The sequence below is a fragment of the Colletotrichum lupini genome, chromosome 8 (assembly GCF_023278565.1).
Source record: "Colletotrichum lupini chromosome 8, complete sequence".
Taxonomy (NCBI): Eukaryota; Fungi; Ascomycota; class Sordariomycetes; order Glomerellales; family Glomerellaceae; genus Colletotrichum; species Colletotrichum lupini.
The window spans coordinates 1,353,035-1,373,308 of record NC_064681.1 but is presented as its reverse complement, the minus strand read 5'-3'; the positions used below and the strand labels follow the sequence as shown (position 1 = coordinate 1,373,308).

At 51.7% G+C, this 20,274-nt stretch overlaps 5 protein-coding genes across 5 annotated transcripts; 2 read left to right on the top strand and 3 right to left on the bottom strand.

Annotated features, from left to right (window-relative positions):
* Window positions 1-814: 814 nt before the first annotated feature.
* On the bottom strand, window positions 815-4,778 carry CLUP02_14882 (uncharacterized protein; the record flags this gene model as incomplete). The annotated part of the gene is made up of 18 exons (XM_049293808.1): window positions 815-869; window positions 923-985; window positions 1,083-1,137; window positions 1,215-1,327; window positions 1,519-1,678; window positions 1,721-1,770; window positions 1,829-2,179; window positions 2,305-2,416; window positions 2,496-2,609; window positions 2,664-2,826; window positions 2,899-2,962; window positions 3,083-3,110; window positions 3,170-3,318; window positions 3,385-4,086; window positions 4,120-4,226; window positions 4,309-4,558; window positions 4,622-4,686; window positions 4,749-4,778. The coding sequence occupies 18 exons, from the start codon at window positions 4,776-4,778 to the stop codon at window positions 815-817; spliced, it is 2,631 nt and encodes an 876-aa protein (XP_049150954.1).
* A 1,671-nt stretch (window positions 4,779-6,449) lies between these two features.
* Window positions 6,450-8,599, top strand: CLUP02_14881 (WD domain-containing protein; the record flags this gene model as incomplete). Its single annotated transcript, XM_049293807.1, has 10 exons — window positions 6,450-6,515; window positions 6,722-6,761; window positions 6,823-6,899; window positions 6,963-7,040; window positions 7,101-7,226; window positions 7,283-7,303; window positions 7,360-7,521; window positions 7,582-7,641; window positions 7,697-7,797; window positions 7,849-8,599. The coding sequence occupies 10 exons, from the start codon at window positions 6,450-6,452 to the stop codon at window positions 8,597-8,599; spliced, it is 1,482 nt and encodes a 493-aa protein (XP_049150953.1).
* A 136-nt stretch (window positions 8,600-8,735) lies between these two features.
* CLUP02_14880 (uncharacterized protein) lies at window positions 8,736-10,037 on the bottom strand (the record flags this gene model as incomplete). Its single annotated transcript, XM_049293806.1, has 1 exon — window positions 8,736-10,037. One exon carries the CDS (start codon window positions 10,035-10,037, stop codon window positions 8,736-8,738), a length of 1,302 nt encoding a protein of 433 aa, XP_049150952.1.
* Window positions 10,038-10,396: 359 nt separating this feature from the next.
* Window positions 10,397-18,143, bottom strand: CLUP02_14879 (uncharacterized protein; the record flags this gene model as incomplete). The annotated part of the gene is made up of 28 exons (XM_049293805.1): window positions 10,397-10,444; window positions 10,600-10,657; window positions 10,717-10,824; window positions 10,902-10,964; window positions 11,022-11,126; window positions 11,216-11,826; window positions 11,949-12,111; window positions 12,199-12,402; window positions 12,468-12,543; window positions 12,660-12,678; window positions 12,745-12,876; window positions 12,936-13,536; window positions 13,600-13,682; window positions 13,756-13,837; window positions 13,912-14,128; window positions 14,257-14,281; window positions 14,492-14,536; window positions 14,631-14,708; window positions 14,740-16,476; window positions 16,532-16,693; window positions 16,766-16,863; window positions 16,935-17,019; window positions 17,108-17,168; window positions 17,233-17,296; window positions 17,386-17,415; window positions 17,506-17,599; window positions 17,667-17,807; window positions 18,024-18,143. The coding sequence occupies 28 exons, from the start codon at window positions 18,141-18,143 to the stop codon at window positions 10,397-10,399; spliced, it is 5,310 nt and encodes a 1,769-aa protein (XP_049150951.1).
* A 190-nt stretch (window positions 18,144-18,333) lies between these two features.
* CLUP02_14878 (uncharacterized protein) lies at window positions 18,334-20,181 on the top strand (the record flags this gene model as incomplete). Its single annotated transcript, XM_049293804.1, has 7 exons — window positions 18,334-18,378; window positions 18,449-19,308; window positions 19,371-19,395; window positions 19,552-19,614; window positions 19,669-19,798; window positions 19,857-19,950; window positions 20,022-20,181. 7 exons carry the CDS (start codon window positions 18,334-18,336, stop codon window positions 20,179-20,181), a joined length of 1,377 nt encoding a protein of 458 aa, XP_049150950.1.
* Window positions 20,182-20,274: the final 93 nt, after the last annotated feature.

Sequence of the window (20,274 nt, the reverse complement as noted above, 5' to 3'; positions counted from 1 at the left end):
TAATTCTTTCTAAGTTATAAATATAAGAATATAGTTTTAATAAAATAGTATAGTACTTACTTAGTACTTAAATTAAGATACTTTTTTAAGCTTATTATATATAAAAAATAACTATATTATTAATTACTTATTATTAAGGTCTATAAATAGTACTATAATTTTAATTATAATAATTTTATTTATAATAATTTTATTTATAATAAATAAAAAGTTTAATTATAAATCCTTTAAAAACTTCTATTTAAAAATTATAAAAATTTCTAAGTTAAGTTAAAATACTTATTAAAATATTAATAACTAAACTAACTTTATAATAATAGCTTTAATAAAAAAACTAAAAAATAAACTAAGAAATAGTATTAAAATCCTTATTAATATTAAGTACGATTTATAAAATATAATAACGTAGTTATAGAGTATTATTAATATATTTTATATTAAGAAAGATATTATTAATATCAATGAAATAAATAGGGCTATATTAATATAATACTTTAGCTTTTTTTTATAACTTAAGGATTATCGCTTTAAATAGTATTAAAAATTTATTAAAAAGCTCTCTTAAGTACTTTAATATATTTATTACTATTTTTATAATAATAAAACTCTTAGTACTTACGTATAAGTATAAGTTATTTATTTTTAAATAATAATATTAGCTTATTAATAAGCTATTAAAACTATAATTTTAGCGATTTTTTAATAAGAGAGAGGGTAAAATAAAAGAAAGAATAAGTAATTTATAAAAAGGGTTAAGGTTAAATAATGCGGAATTCGAGGGCAGGGTAGCGTCTATATATACTACGGCAATCCTCTAGTAATGCAAAACGATGGAGTTAAACAGTGTACCCATCAGCTCAGTATCCGCACTTCCCAACGTCTAGCAATGTATGCCCGTGTACGGATATCCATAAAAGGGCACTAAGACAGGGGCAGGGGTTCGAGGGTGTCTTTCCCCCCAAGCTCATACGTAGCCCAGCTGGAGCTATGTCCTCCATGTCACAGTATAATTCGCCAATCCATGCCTCCATGGGAAATAAGGGAATAAGACTGCTCAGCTAGTATCGCTTCGGTTAGCTGACCTACATACGTCCGTACTACCCGCCGTGCCGCGCTGCTCTGTTCTGTTCCAACCAGCTACACGTATAGACTCCATCTGTCCCTCGACGACGATATAGCGTGTGTGATAACATCCCTATGTTGCTTTCTGTTACCAAGGTATCCGTAGATGGTGGCAGCGGAGGAATCGGCGATCGTCTGCAACTCGACTCTGTATCCGGACCAATACAGCCACCTTTTTTTTATGAAGGCCCCCGAGATTGCAACGCTTGTTGATGGGGGGAGGGGCTTGTTCAATTGACGTTGACAGCGGGGCAGAATAAAATGCAACTATGCCCGTTCCTTGTTTTCATATCTGGCGCATTTTTTTTATTCTTTCTTTTTTATCCTCCTCCCTGGCCCATGTTTGGATTGTCGAGCCGCCTCCAGTCACAGCAATGCTGTGTCAACAAATCATACCAATGATGATCAGAGCCCAGCTTGTCACGTCTGCTCTCCCAGCCGAGGGGAGGAGGGCTGACAAAAATGGGCAAAATGAAGTGATGTACCAAGTAGTGGTAGACACTCTCGAACCGGGATACTACTCCCATAGTCTTGCGCTCGGAGGGACCCGGCCATACTCAACCGCGAGCCCGATGAACATTGATTAAATGTTACACACTCTGCCGGCTGCTTGGATGGGATGTCAGAGGGATTGATGTGTCTCCGACACTGAGCTCCAGCCTCCAGTCTATACCCTGGCTCCTGGAGGAGCGGGTAACCAATCTACAGAACATCGTACAAGGTCAGGCAGGCATCGTTGCCGCACAACGTGCCAAGTTGCCTACTACCCGGTGCGAGCGTCCACGCCGCGTTGGAGACAGGCCGCACACTCACTTCATGCCGTTTAATGGTGGCTAGGTACTGCTGAGACAAACCGTTGAGAAACATTGCAGAGCTGGAACCTAAGATCCTTGTCCACATGGCCCGGATACAACGTCCTGCATCGAGCGTCAACATTTTCGAACGCGGATGGACTCGCTCGAGCTGTCTGCCAACAGCTGTCATTGGAACCAGCGCCATCCGGAGGTGTCGAACTGTCGAATAGTGAGCATAGATGATAGACAACAGCCGCTGGTACCTGCGTGTGCATGGGTTCGCGCAGTGAGGGCCGGGCTAGTTGTTAAAATTGCCGCCATATATCCATACTCGATAGTTGAGACCTTGGTCTGTTGCTCTTTCGAGCCGAAATCCGAGCAAGATCACCCTCGAACCGCGTCAGTCCCGACATTTTCGCCGGGCATTGGCGATGCTGCGGGTTGATGCATAGCCTTTCGCCTCGCGGAATTGCACGCATTCGAGAACAAGCTGCCGTACACTAGATGAGAGAAAATCTTCCGTCATCAATCATTCGATTTTGAAAATCCAAAACCAACAGCAAGCTCATGTTGACGAACGAGCTGCGAGCTTCTGCGTCGAGCTGTCCACTTCTTTTGCCATGCCCATGTCCATGATATCGAGAGCAGACATGGGGTTTGGGGATCTCGCAGGGGTGATCGGACAGTTCTTGTCTTGTTTGGGAAGAGCTTGCGAGAACGCGGCCCTTTATCCCAATTCGAACTGACAGCCGATGGAAATTGCAGGGCAGCAGAGCCCGTTTCCCTTCCCCAAGCTCTCGTCACTGACGCTTGCTGTCTCCTCGTCAGGCCGCCCGTCATCCGTGTGAACGGGAGTGAAAAAGGCTAAAATGGCGTCCGTGTGGGTTGAGCGTCCGGGCAGGGGAGGGCGCTATGCTCTGCTAGGCATAGCTTGATGTCTGACTTCAGTTGACAGCTGTGAAGACATCAGAACCCGGTTCACCAGTTGGGATCGACTGCTAGGATCCCTGAGCCAGTCCGAAAGCCACAGCTCGTGTGGCCCATGTCTTCAAACTGTCCCTGCTCGTAATTATCACGACTTCTTCCTCTTCGGAAAACCCGAGGGGGCATTCGTGCACAGTCCTTGCCAAGTCAGATGCGGAGGGTTGTTCTTACCAGAACGTTACGTACGGATGTTTCCGTCGTCCCAGGCCCCTGAATTTCAACAGATGAGATCGTCAACAACACAATCTTTTTTTTTTCGCCAAACGTACGTAACTCTGGCACAGGTTCGGAGTCAACACAAACAATGTTGAGCGTACTCGAGCCAGATGAAGAGAAGTTTATCTGAACACCACCCAAAGTGGAGGGAAGCTGTTGATCGTTGGAGGCTCGAGACGTATGCGCCGCTCGTACGGAGTATCTTGAAAGTAGCTATCGATGTCTAGGTACCTTACTAGAGAATATGCAATGAGTATATCGACTGGACACTTTTATCCTGTTTGCCTCAAGACTCATTTTGTTCCCCTCTCCTTCACCAGATGAAGAATTGGACTGTCTCTTTGAAAGTCGCAGGGCCCCTCGATGTCCGTTCGTGACGTGAACCACATGTAGACAGGATGCCGAGAACGCGGTGCCAGGTCGCGGGGGGCGGATGGTTTGTGCGACCGACATGAAAGATATCGCGGCGGCGTACCCAGCATGGCCCACGGACAAAGACCCACGACGGGACAGGTTTATTAACAGTTTGCGGATCCCAATTGCCATGACACAGCTGTCAGGGGTTGAACAGACATGGAGGGATCCGTACAGTGCTCCGTAGACGTATGGTATTGACAGGCCGGAGCATAATGGGATTTCTTGCTGTACGAGGGCGATGCAGGCTCGATATCGAAATGCGGTGATGGATGGTTGGCATCGAGACTCGACGATTGGGCGGTATGAGAATTTGCAAGAGACGAGGGCCTTTGAAGATGGCGACCCGCCGTCATTTCTCATATCCATGGATGCCAGCTGACGTATCCTCAAATGATGTGCCTCTTTGTCTTGCGAATGCGATTGAGGAATCAGTGCTTCGTGCCTGCGCTGATGTCGTACTGCACTACTGCCATTCTGTGTGCAATGCAATGAGTACCGGGAAGCAGAGACGAAGCCTGAGAACAGTATCGTTTTTCGAGAATTGAGTATCAAACTGTGATGAGAAGCTAGTCAGACGAGCTCTCACGTTACACAAAAGACTTGGATATCACGCGGCGCCGCAACAATCAGCCTCCATACCTTTTCGCGCCTGGTTTTCCTCTTGGATAATGCAGGGCGTTCTTTAGTCTGATGCTAGGTGATGCTCAGCGCTTGCATAATGGTGTCTTGCGGCATCAGCCGTCTGGCATCTGCTTGGGAGGTCTCAGACTCGTACAGATACTACGCGAAACCATTTCAGTAGTCGACGTTTGAAGATGGCTTGGTCTGTGAGGTGAGGTAGGTAGCGTAGCGTCAAGTGAGGTGCTGAGGTAGAGTAGTAGTGTCCGCGGGCCAGGAAAAGAGCCGGTGCGGCCACACCAGTATCCACTATCCCTGGAGATCCGCTCTTTCCCTGCACCAATTCGACATGGAATTGGCCCGGAGGACGAACCGTGCAGGACACACACCCCGGGGAAAGAAGGACCCTAAGGCAAGGCGAGGTAAAGTAGGTAAGGTGTTAAGGTACCTAGGGTTCCTTAGGGAGGTACAGCGTTCCGAGGTACCGGATGACAACTCGGTTTTCCTTGGATACCTTCATCAAGGTGCCATTGCCCTAGAAAGGTTGGTAGGTGTGCCAAACTTCGCTCCGCACTTCAAGTACTCAATCCTTGGAACGGTACAAGAGTATTCGGTCTCTTTTGTCATCGACCAATCTAATAGCCCTGTCTCCCCTCTCTTTTCTCAACATCCCGTTGCTCCTCCTATGCTTTCGATGTCGAGGAAGGCTTGACGTTTCCTCGATCAATCACCTCCTAATCACATCCTAATCACCCTCCTTAGGAAGCCATCCCCGTCCCCAAATATCATTTTTCTTCCGAGTCTGCTGTCAAAACATGGCAAAAATGACGGAGACATCTTGGGTTTGAAGTCTTGTTATTTGACGGCGCCTCAATGATATCGCCTCCTTCCCTGTCATATGCCCGAAGGGGAAATCGCAGGTCTTTTTGAACCTACAGCTGTTAGTTCTCTGAATGTTTGCTCGCCCTTGTGCCCTCCCGCCAGGTAGATACGTTAGTACGCAGCCGGTTTTGTTGACTTCTCAGCCATGATAGTTTCAATGATGACCGAATGACAATAGTTTTGTATCATCGCTCGCGTGTCACCTTCTGTATGGACAATCTTTGGTTTACACATCGAATTGACGTACCCATTCATACTTTGGGTTTGGGGCAGATCCGAGCTTCTGGACCGAGTCACTCCTTGGACAAGGCATCTTCATAGACCGAGAACGCGAATCAAATAGTGGCCGATGCCTACTTGTACCACAAAATTGCTTCACACCGTGGTAGATGGGCGAGATAAGCCGTTGTCCCAACGAGGTAGTTTTCCCAATTTCAATGAAGGTGTTCCTGATCAAAGACTCACTCGGTCTTTATGAAGAGGCGGGGTTGATGAGAGAAAATGGTGCAAAATGTGGCCCAAATCCATACTTGTTGAAAGCTTGGGGACCTGGAGAAATCCCGGTCATGATAAAATCGGAAATGGTTCGAGGTTGCTGATGTGATGTTCTCATGGCCGGTGCTGTTCAAGGGCTAGCGCAACCGTTAAAGACGTTTCCATCATCAACCCCAATTGACCCCTTCCTCCACTGATTCGGGCACTGTAGTGGCCCCGGCCCGGCCTTGACTAGGTAGGTATTCGAGGTTCCGTCAACCACGGGGCGGCCCACTAAAGCGGAAAGTTCCTATTGACGAGTGCGCGACCGACTGCGTGTTCTATTTTCAAAGTTTCCTCTTTTCAAGTCCACATTCGGCGAGAACAAGTGAGGAAACGCAAGCCCCACCTGCCGGGCTCCGTCTCCTTCCTTTCCAATTTACCTGCTTGGTGAGCCACCTTACCTTGCCCTGCATTGCTTCATTACCTTACTACCTAGGTACACCGTACCTTGAGTTCACGCGCTAGGCACGGAGCATTCTTACCGATTTCTTTCTGTTGCCAACTGCCACTTTCATCGCATAGCATTGCCTTGCTCTTTGTCAATTCTCTCTGCTTACCTTATCTTACCTAGGTACTTGGTGCACCCGTAACGAAAGTCCGACTTGAGGTTATGACCTAGGACCGGAGCAGCTACAACTAATAAGAGTCCTTGCACAAAACACACGCCAATAAACACAAAGCTGATCTCGAGTTATCAACTGCATCTCGACGCGTCTTGTCTCCCTCTCACGCCCTCCGCCCGCAGTTGCACTCTGACAGACAAGACTATCCGTAAGAAGTTTCCGCGCAAAAAAGTTGGTTGGCCATCTCTGAACTTCAGGCCTGGGTTGCCTTCAACGCGTCCTCCGCTCCCGACCTCTATTGACATACAATTTTGTTATGGCCCCCACCTCAACACCAACTCCATATGACTTTCCGAGACTGAGAGTCTCGGTTCATCTCGAGGTACTTGCTCCCCCTTTCTTTGAGCTAGCCGAACTGGGGTCGAGGTCCCCTTACTGCTCTTAGTCTATTCTTACCTTTTCTCCCTTACCCGTGTATCTATGAATTCCCATCAGAGTTATCCCAGCTGCAATAGCTACATTGAGAATGCCATGTTCTTTACGTGGCTCTTTGCCGTTCAATAGAGTTTCCGCTAACATGAACTGTAGGATGACACTAGGTTCCTCGCTCAAGATGATCCGGTGCCTGGTAAGCCCCGCCCCAGCATTATCTCGAGGCATGCTATCAACAGTGGCTAATCTCGCCTCAGAGTTCTTTGATGTCAAATTCTGCCCCTATCAACCATTGGATGCGAGACCCGTCTTCGCCGCCGTCAGTAAGAAGCATGTAAGTTGCTGCATCCGAGTGGTTGTCTTGGGAGTGATCTTTGAGCCCTGACCTCTTCTCCAGATAATAGTTTGTCGCCTCACTGCAGCTGCCGACGACTCGAATCCATGCGAAATTATCAGCATAATACGGGATGATGATGTGCGTCCTCCCTAGTATTCAAATTACCCACAGCAGCCTCGGCAACTGACTCGGATAAAGACTGAGGCAAGAAATTACTCCTGCACTTGGACAAGAGACGCGGAGACCGGCAGGCCGCTATTGTGCTACGGCGGCGAAGACGCCAAGATCAAGGTTTACGACATAATCGAACAGAAGCTCGTCAACGTGAGTTGAGACACATCTAACGTATCCTGCAGAGGTTTTGCTCACATCTCACTTAGTGTCTCGTAGGCCACGGCGGAGTGAGTCATGCCTGGATAATATCACATATTGGGGGCTCCCGCTGATGAATCTTCAGGACGTTTGTGACGTGGTCACGTCTCCGATAGACCCTCTGATTATCGCCTCGTGTTCCGACGATACGACAGTCCGGATATGGAGTCTAGATCCCAAACATGAGAAGCAGCCCTGCTTGTGCATTCTTGGAGGCGAAGGTCATTACTGGAACCTGCTAACATTAGTACGTATAGCTCTATTGCCGCCTTCTGGTTGCAACTCTGAGCCTAACTCTTGTGTATAGGCATGGCACGACACGGGCCGATATATTCTTTCCGCCGGCCATGACCAGATTATCAATCTCGTAGGCAATAATTCCATGCGCCGCTCCCATGTGCCATGATTAACAGACCGCACAGTGGACAGTACCAGACCTTCCCACTGAGCACACCGACCGCCCAGTGGAGGTTCATTATCCTCACTTCTCAACATCAGAGGTTCACAGCAGTCTCGTGGATTGGTTAGTCTTTGCTTGAAAAACTGCATATTACACAGTACTGATTTCTCACAGCGTGTCCTTCTATGGCGACTACATTCTCTCTAGAGCCTGCCACGATGATGTGATTGTCTTGTGGAAGATTGAAGGCTTCTCGTCCCAGGACCCGCCCCCTCCGCAGTCCATGGCCCCGACAACCATCAACCCGGCCAATCTCACCCGCTCTGCCTTTAGCCCGGGCGTTTCGGCAGAATGTCCAGCTCCCTACACGCGGCTCATCGAGTTCCAAACGCTCGGTTGCGGCCCGCAATTCTTCATGCGGTTCAAGCTGCACTTCGTCCCCGATCAGCACCCTATTCTAGCCTTCTGCAACGCCAACGGCAAAATCTACTTCTGGGACTTTGAGCAGATTACAGGCTTCCACGACTACGTCAACGCCGTCAAGAGGCCCAAGAGAGACGGCGACGAGGCCGTTCTGAAGCCCAGTTGGCTGCCGGCCATCACCCATCGGGCCAATACGAACGGCAAGGCCGCGCCGACGGTCCGAGAGAAGAAGGCGGCCGACAAGGCTCACCGGATGGAGCTCGAGCAAATTCCCGATCTGAGGGCCCAGTACAACCAGGAAACGCTGCAGACGTGGGATGGCAAGTTCACCGTCGGCAACCCTCAGGTGCCTCTGAAGCCCCACAAGATTGAGAACTGCGGCGCTTCGACTTTCGTTGGTAGACAGGTTGCTTGGAGCCCCGGAGGTGAATGGTGCGTCGTTGTGGGTAGCTCCAACTTTGCTCTTGTTTTCCAGAGATGGGTACCCAAGAAGGATGCGTGAGTGACTTAATAGGATGGAGGGGTGTTGGAGGGTAATACCAGATAGAGAGGACAGTCCCTTGGTCCGTCTCAATCTCTCTGATGCTCTCGACTAGGTAGCCTAGTTTTCCGCGTCAGAATAGTATTGGCCAGCGCTTCTAGCTAGCTGTACGATACTCTCTGAAGGGGAGTGACGAGAAGACAGGCAACATAGGTCCCTCGTCCTCCTCAACGGGCGCCATCAGCTTCTGAATCAAAGCATCAAATTTCCCGCCGTGCTCCGCCATCTTCTGAAAGCTGCTCCGCGCGTTATTCCTCTCCGCCTCCCGCCGCGCCCTGGCTTCCGCCATCTGGCCGCCCTCCTCGTCAAGCGTGTACGACGGGATGAGCAAGTCGCCGATGTAGAGCGACACCATCCCGCGCACCCGCCACAGCTCGGCGCTGTGCGAAAAAGGCCGATCCTCTAGCAGGTCGTTCATGCGGCCCGCCACTTCGCGCAGCATGTCGAGCGTCTTGAGCCGGATCTGGTTCCTCGCCTGCCGCAGCCGCGTGTCCCGCCCGTTGACCTGCTCAGACGACCGGAGGCCGGATCCCTCCATCATGCTGTCATCCCCGGCACCGCCGTCGAGGAGCGAAGAAGGCTCCTGCCACGACTCATCCTCCCAATCCTCCGCCTCGCGATTCACCCGCCTCAACGAGGCCGCGTGCTGCGCATGCACCTGGAAAACCTCGTAACTCAACAGCGCAGGCCAAAAGTCGACGGCGCACACGGCGTGACGGTGCTTGTAGTTGTAAGGAAACCGCTGGATCAGGTCCCGAAAGTACTCGCGCACACGTGGGGCGTTGGCGAACGGGTACGCCTCGTCGTCCGTGGCCGTGGCGCGCGCGCTGCCGCCCTCGCGCATGAGGATCTCGGCGCCGAGGGCCCAGTAGTGGTTGCGCCGCACGTCGACGGGTTTACCGTGGGCCGTGGACCGCGCGAGGATGCCAAAGGCGCGCTTGGCGTTTGCGACGTCACCGGCGTCTAGGAAGCCGTAGATTGCCCGAACGAGGGGCCGGAAGGGGGATTTCTCAGAGGCGTATTTTGGTTTTAGGGTGCTGTCCTTTTTCCTGCGGCGGCGCTTCTTGTCGTCTTCTTCTTCCTCTAGATCCTCTTCGCCTTCTTCTACCTCGCTGGTCTCGAGCGCTTTTAATAGAGACCCCGACGAGGCGGACGGTCCTACGCGGGCCGGCGCATCTGGGTCCTGCCAGTGGCGGTGCGGAAATTTGCGCTGCGTCCTCGAGGGCAGCTCATCCGTCTCTGCGAGACCGGCTAGATGGAGCTGGCGGAGGATGGAAGGAGTATGGCTGAGCGGGTTGATGGAGTCGCTGGGGAGCTGAGACTGGTATCTATACTCGTTGCTGTCGCTCATCGACATCGCTGAGGCAGACCTCTTGCGGCTGGTGGCTGGCTGGCTCATGGTCGCTTTCGCCCAGTGCGCGGGCCCATGTGATGAGGTTCTGATAACACGGGTAGAGCTATTGATGTCAAATATTCTATGAATATGTTGATATCGTTATTGAAGGTTCATTTCTCTTGGTCGGCTTGAGTGAGGTTGACGTAGTGGTGTAAGTAAGGTGAGTGTGTGGTGAGAATTCGGTCAAGAGTGAAGCGGGGCCGTCTGCTTCATTTACACTGTGTCTACCACAAGGGTACCAAGCATCGAGGGATGGGCGTGGAAGCTTCAACAAGCTGCTCGAAATTACTTAGCGCCAGACTTCATGACTGCCTTTCTGTTGGAATTTAGTTCAAGTAATTGTCTATGGCTAAATATTGTGATTAGGGGTCCAGGGCAGCCTTGTTCTTGATCTTCATCTGCTCTTCACCCTAACTCGATCTAAGAAGTATCGCTCCGGAGTGAGCGTCCCTCAATCATTTCCCCCCAACTCTTGGGTTTCTTTGTAAGCTTGTCATCACGATAGTCCCGTAGAGCTGCTGTTTCCAATTGATCGAAATTTGACCTGCCTCGAGGCACTACGCACTTCGAGCTCTATTTGATCTTGGGGCAAGGCAAGCAAAGCCTCAACTAGCCCATTTTTCCTGTCTCGAGACTCAGCAACCGACAAAGGTCATGTTGTGTAAATTCCTGGAATTGAAACCCATAGTACAGCATGGAACGTAGGAAAAGAGGCACTTTCACGATAGCTGCCTTTGTGTGTGTATGCAACAAGTCTTGGGAAGGGGAAAAAAGCAACGTCTCGATGTATCTTTGGTCATCACAGTCGCCTAATGTACATTATCTAGAATTGGCAAGTGTCTTCAGCAGTTACAAGCATCCGCTTACGCAGACTTGCGCTCAAAGTAAGTCCACTGGCCCTCAACAGGCTTCTCCTCAAGGTCCTCCCATCTGATTATGGCTGTTAGCAAGGTCGGGAGAAAATGGATGAGAGAGGAAAGAACGTACACCTTGGCCTGGGTCATCACATCCACGAGCTTCAGCTCGCCCTCGGCAACCTGAATGACCTCCTCAATGAGGCCAGCTCCGATCTTGGTCTCCAACTCGGAAATCCTACAACATGTCAGTATAAGCCCCCTCCCCGTTGCTAGCAAAACCGTCTCGATGTGAGGGTCCTGCTCCGGGAAAATACAAAAACGTACTGGTCGGCCGTCAATTGCGGCTCCGCCTCCCACTGCACCTTGGCAACATCGTTCAGGTCCTTGCGGTCGGCGAGAAGCTGGTGGTCCTTTCGCTCGGCCTCGCTACGGGGGCCCTCCAGGGTACCGCCCTCGTCCTTCTCGCCGTCCCACTCCTCGTAGCGGACGTCCTGCTCCTCGTGCTGTGTCGCGACGACAAACGTCCTGCCGCCGAGCTTCACCGTCCGCGCGCCGCTGCCGTCGACGCGGCCGCTGACGAGGCGGAACTGTTCGGGCTTCTCCTTGACAATCTGCTCGGCCCTCTTCTCCCACTCGGGGTATCCGGGCGGTACCGTCGCTTCGACGAGGCTGAGGCGGTGCTTCGTGATGGCTTCGACCGATTGGCGGTAGAGGGAGGACTCGGGGACCGTCTGGAGCTTCTCGAGGGTGGTACCGTACAGATAGAGCAGCGTCGACCGCGGGCTGTTGTGTGTCCAGAGGCCGGTGAGACCTGTCGGGGTGCCGGCTTCGAGATAGCGAGCAGGCTTGACGCCCGCGAGCAGGCGAAATGTTCTCCGCATGGTTGCGATATCAATTGGCTCGAATTGGAGATCGCGGGTGTTCGGTGAATTGAGCTATGGAGCGCAAGGTCGGCAGCACTTGGGGAGGTAGTGTCGCTTGGATTTCGTTGACCAGTAGATTTCCTTACATAAGTCAGCACTCCCAGTCACGTGACTCTAGTCTGTCAGTCAGACACTCTCGGAGGTGCAAATGTGCATCGCTTTTTGATAGCATTTATTCCAATCCAATACATGCATTTGACAAGCTTAGGGATTTTGGCCGCATTCTGTGCTTCACTCAAGATTTTGAGTGAAGTGGTGACGGCAATTTGGGAACCAAATATTGTCATTCGCATGACGCTTCACCGATGATGCACTACTGATATCATGACCAACGAGAGACTCTCTCGACATGAACACACGATAGGTAGGCATGCAGGCTGGCACTGGATTGATAAAGCGGACAAGCTATTTGAATTTTGTGCCAAACCGTACTGCCAGCCGCAATTGCTGGGAGTCGTTCGGAACTCGTCAAACATGAAAACAACTCTATATTCAGAAGCCGTAAAATCAACCTTGGACGACGTAACCAGGACGCTCTCACACCCTACCATGGGGGTTTCGGGCGTCGATAATGAATCGAAGTAGTCCCTCAAGTCACACATGGCTGAAGTAGAAACAAGTCGTCTCTCAACGATGCATGGTGGGTAACATACGCGGCCCCAGCCACACCGGCTGCAACGAAAGCAATCGGGCTTCCTCCAACCCTCAAGCACATCAACCCGCGGAATGCTGGCAGTTCGCTACACATCGGCCGAAGCTAGGTACGATGAAGCTGCTATACCGCGAAGGCGGCGGCGATCAAGAAAATAGGCGCTCACTTCCAGCCGCTTAAGAGGCGTTCTCACGGCTCTTGCGGTAGCTGGCCTGCAGCGAAAGGGCGTCAACACGGATCGGTCTTCGTTATACTTCGTAGTTCGAGGCGCGACTAACCTCCTGCTCAACCTGCAGGCCATCGACAACCGGGGCGAGCTCGCTCAAGATCTCGTAAGCCTTCTTGTGGTACTCGATCTGAGCAGCAATCAGGTCGGCGAGGTTGCGAAGGGGCTCAGGGGTATCCAGAACCTGTAAAGAGAGTTAGCAATCACCGATTTCGTGTAGGCAAAAAGTCCATGTGTACGGACATTCTTCATGACACCAACGGCCTCCTCAGTCTGCGTGACAAAGTCGTCCTCGGCCTTCTCGATCTCCTCCTGGGCCTCAGGGCTCAGCTCCTGCGGCTGACCCTCGTCGGGACGAGTGGCGCCGGGGCCCATCTTCCAGGTGGTACCGTGGGCGCGGGCCTTGGCGGCATCGAGAGTCAAGCGGGACTTCTCGACGTTTTGGCGGGCGCGGGTCGCGAACTTGAGGTTGGTGTTCAAGGTCGTGTTCCAGCCGGCAAGAAAGCGGCTCTGAATCTGAGCGTCCTGGGCCATGCGGGACTCACCAACGCGCTCCATAGCCAAGGCATACTTCTCGAGCGCCGTAGCCAAGGGATCCTCGCCCGTACCGGTGTGCTGCTGGTGAAGGACCTGGCTGCTTGACAGACTGGCCCGGGCAATGGCATGGTTGAAGGTCTTGGGCTGAGGCTTCGCCGAAGGAGGAGCGGTCAGGGCTGCCTGGGCCTCGGCCGGGGAACCAGCGGACGAAAGAAGAGTAACCTTCTCGCTGACGGTGCGACCGAGATCTTGGAAGGTCTCCTTAATGTTGGGCGGGTAATCGTAGGCCTCGTTCGAGTATTGCGAGCTTCGGGTCATCGGTGTTAGTGGTCGGTTTTCGGCTTATGGGGTCTTTCCGTCGAGAACTCACGTCACAGCCAGCATCTTCTGATGGACCTGCTTGAGGGCATCGACGCGCTTCTCGAGATCAATGTAGTCGGGAGGAAGCTGGGTCTATGGAGGACGAGGCGATTAGCTCTTGCTTAATTGAATGACTGATCAGATTAGCGCAAAGAAATCAAAGTACCTTGTCCTCGGCCTGGCCAAGCTGCTCCTTGGTGTACTGGAAAGTACGGGAAGCGAAAGGGGTGATCGAGGACCCAAAGGAGCTGCATTGTTGGGAATTCGTCAGCCTGGATACAGCACTCGCGACCGCTGACATGAAGGGTATGCGACAACGCACGTGAAGCTTTTGCCGATATTCTTGAAATCCATCTTGGCGGTGGTTTGATGGGACAAAGTTAGGTGGGAAAAGAAAACAACTCGGTCGCTGCGGGAAAGTCGGCACTGACGATAGTGCCTGTTGAACGGGTTGAGGTGGGTTGTAGATGCGGGAGTTCTGCCTCGTGCCTGCCTGCGACCTGAAGCAAGATAGACAGGTATCCAGTATGTTAAATTGGCTGCACAGCAACCTCCAGCATGCTGTCACAAGCTACCCAGGGGCAGCTGGCCAGGTGGATCGGTCCAGCAGGGAATGGGCGCACACTAGCGCACGTGATTTATGGAACACCTTTCGGTACGTACTTACGCATCTTTGGATGGCACTGTCGTGACTGTCTCCTCGTAGTTGGTGGATGCATCCCTCCCTTGCCTTACCTTACTTAGAAATATCCAGCAGCAGTTTGTCCTGCAGATTCTAGCTGGGTAGGTTCTTGGTCCCAGGTGGAAACTATAGGCCTTGCTTACATGCACGTTTCCTTTGCCGTACTTTCAAAGAATAGCTAGGTACCTTGCTTGATGACCGTCCTTCAACTAAGTCCCACATGTAAGCCAGTGGCGTCGACGGATAGATATTCACAACGGCTCAGCTAAGAATATTCATGTGTGACACGCATAGAAATTAACGTTGATCTCGGATTTTTTATTTCTCTTTTTATGAATATGGCTTCATCTGACCCCCACCCATTCCAATGGTAATACTGCCACAGGGAACTCCTCTTCAGAGCCACTCCTGGAGGTCTTAGTCCGGCGGCTTTGTGTCTGCCCAAGATGGTTCAATGTAACGACAAACGTTCTCGTAATCCAATAGCTTCGGGTCGCTTAGTGGGAGGTGTGGCGTTGTCCAGAACATGGTCCAGTTGGTGTCCTTGAGTTTCCATGTGCCCAGAGATCTCTCAAAATACCACTTATTGACGGGGTTGTCCTGTCGGCTACGCCAGCAGACGCCTTCTGGGAAGCAGCCTCTGACCATGGCGTTGAAAACCACATCTGCAACTCCGCCACTTCCCTGGCGGCTCTTGAGAACCGCAAACTTATCCAAGTACGGAACCAGTCGAGCGGTCTTGTATGCAGTCTCCTCATCCAGCCCGAAAGGCTTCTCCCAGGTCAGAATTGCTCCACCCTCGTACTCTCCTGCAATGATGATACCGGCCAGGTTCTCGTTGACACGCTCCAAGTAGTGTTCAACGTCCAATTCCCGGTTGAAGGAGTCGTTAATGAGATTGACTAGTCGTGGCATGTCTATACAGGTGTCTGTGAGCCTCAAGCGAGGGCCGCCCGGTCGTGGGGGCACCCAGGCACTGATTGTGGGATCAGGATAGACTGTAAGTGGCATGCCGCGTTTGACCAAAGTTGCCACATGGGTCTCGCCGGACGCCATGTCACCCTTTTTCCCAGAGCGGACGCGGTCAAGCGGTAGTGACGATGAAAATACTGGCTTGTCTGTTAGGAGGTTGTGAATCAAAGGGTTTTGCCGGTTACGTGTTGTGACGCTTGTAAACTGCCGGATCGGCTTGTTTGCTGCAGCAGACGGGGTGCTGATTATGGCAGAAGAAGTCGAGGGCAACATCGCAAGCACCTTCTTTGAAAGGTCGAGGTTACGGGCGTGGAGCTGGCGCACACTCTCGGAGTATTTACCTCGCCGCGCTTCTGATCCTGTAGGGTGCGTGAGGCCATACATGATGCCTTCGAATTCCTGGTCCAAGTTGATGTATCGATGGCACGAATCATCATGTGCATCCGACAGAGGTGTGCCTCCAGCTGGGTCTAGGATGATGACCTTTTCGACTGAGGCGACCTTGGCACCAGGGCTGAGACTGGAGTCAGGCGCTCCAACGGGGCTTTCGGAGGCGTTGAATTGAAGACCACAGAAAAACTTGGTCAGCGCAATGATGGTTTCGTCAGCGTCCACCACGTCGATACTCTTCATGTTGTGTGCCATGGTGACTGGAGGTACTACAACAATCGCATTGTCTCGCAGAGCTCGCAGCAGAAGGTGCGGGTGTTGGATATAAACGCCCGAAGGCATGAACCCCTTCGTTTGCGCTGTCTGCGACTCAGCCTCGGCAATGCACTGATCGAGCAGAATGCTCCCTGGCTCGCCAAATGTCTCAATGGCTTGCTGGACTCTCCATGACTGCTCCCGAAGAAGCTTTCGGGACGATATTTGCCCTCCATCGAGGACAATAAGGCTCACGAGTCCCAATTTCCTAAGTTGGGTCAGGGTTTTGGCGATAGCATTCAGCATCTCGTCGTCAACATCCTGAGGAAGGCGTATCTTGACAATTGCCAAATTGATGGGTTCGCCATCAGGAATGGCGGTTTCGGCCTTAAACTCAGTGCCTTGGATGAATTTGGGCGCCTGATTGATGACTCGAACGGATGAATAAGTTTGGTCAGGTCCCTCTTGCGACTTGGAAACTTTGCGCTTTTTGGATCCATCCTCGCCGGACTGAGGGGCATATTTTTGAAGGTAGCCTTTGGCATCACGACGAGTGGCCGAGGCCTCTAAGACTGATACAATAAAGTCCTGCAGCTCATGTCAGAGATTGAAAGAAGAAACGGAGCAGGAGTTCAATAAGTACTCTGTCTTCAGCTCGTTGCCTCTCGCGGGCCTGATTGCTGGATGAGTGGCGGACTGCTGAAAGGGCACTTTGTAAGGCTTCTTCTTGGCGCGTGCCTCCTAACCGCGGGCGGTGGTAAAGTCTGCAATTGGGCGGGCTGTAAGAGTCGAGGGCGAACGGTGCCTAATATGAAGCTTGTAAGGCCTGGGCACGACGATTGGAAGACGTGATGGAATTAAGAGTTTGAACGCATACCCTTGCAACCAGGTTGCTTGCTTGCTTCAACGCTGGAGACCGCATCTTACCGATAACGGCGAGAAGTGTAGGGCATGCCCGTGATGTGCTTCGTTGGCCTACAGTGGCAATGTGATGAGCGAATAGAAGGCGAGGCAGTTTGATGTTTGATAATAAGTCCGGATTGAACACAATCCTGTTGTTCCTTCGTGAGGGGGAGAAGCAAGAGCAGATATAATATTGAAGCAAGTGAAGACAATAAAAGAAGCTGGTGTCTGTGATCAAGTCACCAGCCGATTAGAGACAGCTTAATAGCAGCGTCGTGAGAGACGGGCGGGTCAAAGCAGATCCATCCCTTCAGACAGCCATGATACTGACTGCCGGATTGTCCTTGGGACCTGTCTGAGCACTGAATCGCGCCGGTCTGAATGAAGTTGCAGGAACAATGTCGGGCAGAGTTTAAGAGTCGGTGACGAAGGGAAAGGGACCTTGGCTTAGGCCGGGAGAGCACGAACTGCAACCCGCCCTGTCCCCCCGACCGAGAAATTCCCACTTTGTGAGTCAAGGTGACCTACCAAAGGGCGTACTGATAAGACGATAAGAACAGATACGTCTCCATCATGGGGACCGCCATCGGCGACCGTCAAGTATTACCGGAGCACCGAGGCGAGCTGTCGGACAAGCAGACGAGGTAAGAGAAGACAAATCACCAATCGCAAAAAAACCTCAATAATTGGCGCGGTTCATCTCTTACCGCGCACTGCCGATGCAATTGCTTACATGTTGAAAAAATGGCTCGCATGTGACGAGGGGCAGGAAAGGAACCTCATGAGCGGCAGCTTCGCACGACTTACACTAACGGCCGTCAACCAACAAAGGTACAGGCATTCTAGTAAAGTAAGACTCTCTCACTGCTTGGCACCCCAAGGCACAGCTGCGAGGACGGGAACAGCCGTAGATGTACACTAATCGACCGGACTGCCTTGCTCAACTCCGCACGCGCTCCCGCCGTCTGAGCTCCGTTGGCGTGGAAAAAAAGATCCCGAATAAGTTGTAAAGCGTACTATGCAGTGGAGCAAAGTTGTAAGCCCGTTGGTTGATCATTCGTCTTCAACTACTGTTAAGACGCCGTAGAATAGAACTAAGTGACTTGACAACCCGCCTTACCTGGCCTTAGTTAATATTGGCATATTGCCGTTCCATTAACCTCGAGATGCTCTTATCTATACACTACCTATGCTAGCCAATTTCTTAGCGGCCATTGTTTGTCCCAAGTTACCGATGAAAGTGCCGCTGTGGTCTCTATGATGAACCGAAGCAACCCCGCTCGGGCAAAGCCGTTGTCGTCACCTCGCTCTTCAAACTCAACTGACCGAGACCCTGAGGGGCTTTCCGGCATGTTAATGCCGCCGCTTACATGTCACCAACTACATTGAATTTCTCTTGCATTGCATTCTCATTAACGACACACTTCTCTCTTGACTTCTTGTATTCCACTGAATTTTACAATAGCATAATTCTTTTCTAACCTCATCTACTACTAGCCATCCTTGTCAACCACAGTCATCTTCAAAACACCACACTTCACAATGGCTCAGACACTCCTTTGGATCGGCCTCGGCAACATCGGCAGGGTGAGTCGTACCCGGAGTTTTGAGTCGCAAAACCCCGTTCCGATTGTGATATGCGAGCTCACCAGCTCAGGGTATGTGTAAAAACATTGCGGAAAAGTCCAAACTTGACAAACCACTCCTCATCTACAACCGCACCACCAAGCGGGCCACGGAACTGAGCCAGAGCCTGCCCGCCGGTAAGACTCAGGTCGTCGAGGCGCTTGGGGACGCCATCGCGCAGGCCGACATCATCTTCACATGTGTCGCCAACGACCAGGCAGTAGAGGAAATCTTCGCAACCGCATCCCAGCAGAAACTTGAGGGCAAAGTCTTTGTCGAGTGCTCAACCATAGCTCCCGGCGCTTCAGAAGCGGCCGCGAAGGCGGTGCTGGACAAGGGCGCCGAGTTCATCTGCGCGCCCGTGTTCGGAGCACCCGCCATGGTAGCAGCTGGCAACGCTACCTTGGTGCTTGCCGGGCCCAAGGCCTCGATCGAGAAGATCCGGCCCTATATCGATGCCATGGCGGCTCGCGAGATCAACATGGCTGACGAGCCGTACCACAAGGCGTCGACGTTGAAGGTGCTGGGTAACACCGTCATCCTGGGCATGGTCGAGCAGCTCGCTGAGACCTATGTGGCTGCCGAGAAGAGCGGGCTCGGGACTGGCTACGTGAAGCAGTTTGTCGACGCCATGTTCGGTGGCAGCCCTTACCCTGCGTACTCGGTGCGCATGTTGGAGGGTGACTATTACAAGAGGGAGGAACCGCTCTTCGCCGTTGATTTGGCAAGGAAAGACGCCGGGCACGCCATGGCTATTGCCAAAGCCGCAGGGACACGGCTGCCAAATATTGAAAACGCCGATAGGCACCTACAGATTGTCAAGGAGCACGTAGGACCATCAGGTGATATGGCCGGCATCTACGGCGCCGTAAGAAAGGAAGCTGGCCTCAAGTACGAGAACGACTCTTGAGCAAGGGCCCTAGATGCTAGAGACATGGCTCAAAGGGCATCAGATCAAAGACTAATGCACAACATCATGTAAAATGAAAAAAAAAAAATGATACAAGAATATTGAGTCTGATTTAGTTGCATGACGTGAAGTGAAAGACGTATATTACTCAAACCTCGAGTTATAGGATATAGTACTAGTGACATGAAAATTGACTAACAAAATACTTGCATTGGTTCTTGCAGGCTGGAAGACCAGGTGGAGAGACGGGAATGACTAAGCACCAGCAACGGTCGAGCTGCCGGCTGGTGCACTGCGCCGACAGCTGCACCCACAACTGACGTCCAGGACCTCCTACCTAGCTCAGCCTTCCCAACGACGACAGAAGCAATCGACGAAGCAGCACGACGACATCAACGCGAAACCCGACATACCTGCACATCCACCAAAATCACACCCTCTTCCGAATCAAGCAGCAAAAATGGCGCAAGGGTGTGTTCCCCCTCCCATAGACGAGCGTACTCTGGCGATCGATGTGTGTTGACGTGAGAGAACAATAGGTACAGCATCTTCGTCGGTCTCGTCATCGTCGTCGCGATGGGCGCTGGCGCATGGTTCTTGTCTCCCAAGGGCGACACGCAGATGTATGTTATCCCTCTACCCGAAGCAAAATGCCGCAATCGGAGAACTACTATTCCATGCGTCACTGCGACAGAGACACACAGCTGACCATCATCTACAGCATCTGGAGATCCTCCCTCCTCCTTGCCCTCGCATGCTGCTATCTCATGTGGGCCATCACGTTCCTCGCCCAACTTCACCCCTTGATCGAACCCAAACGCAGCAACCTCCGAGAGAGCGCCGTGCACCATTGACGACCTGTTATTCGAGGTGACGGTGGAAGGGCGAAAGAGAGCGAGATGCAACGCCATGGGTGCGATGTACTATTATCGATTTTACACAACTGC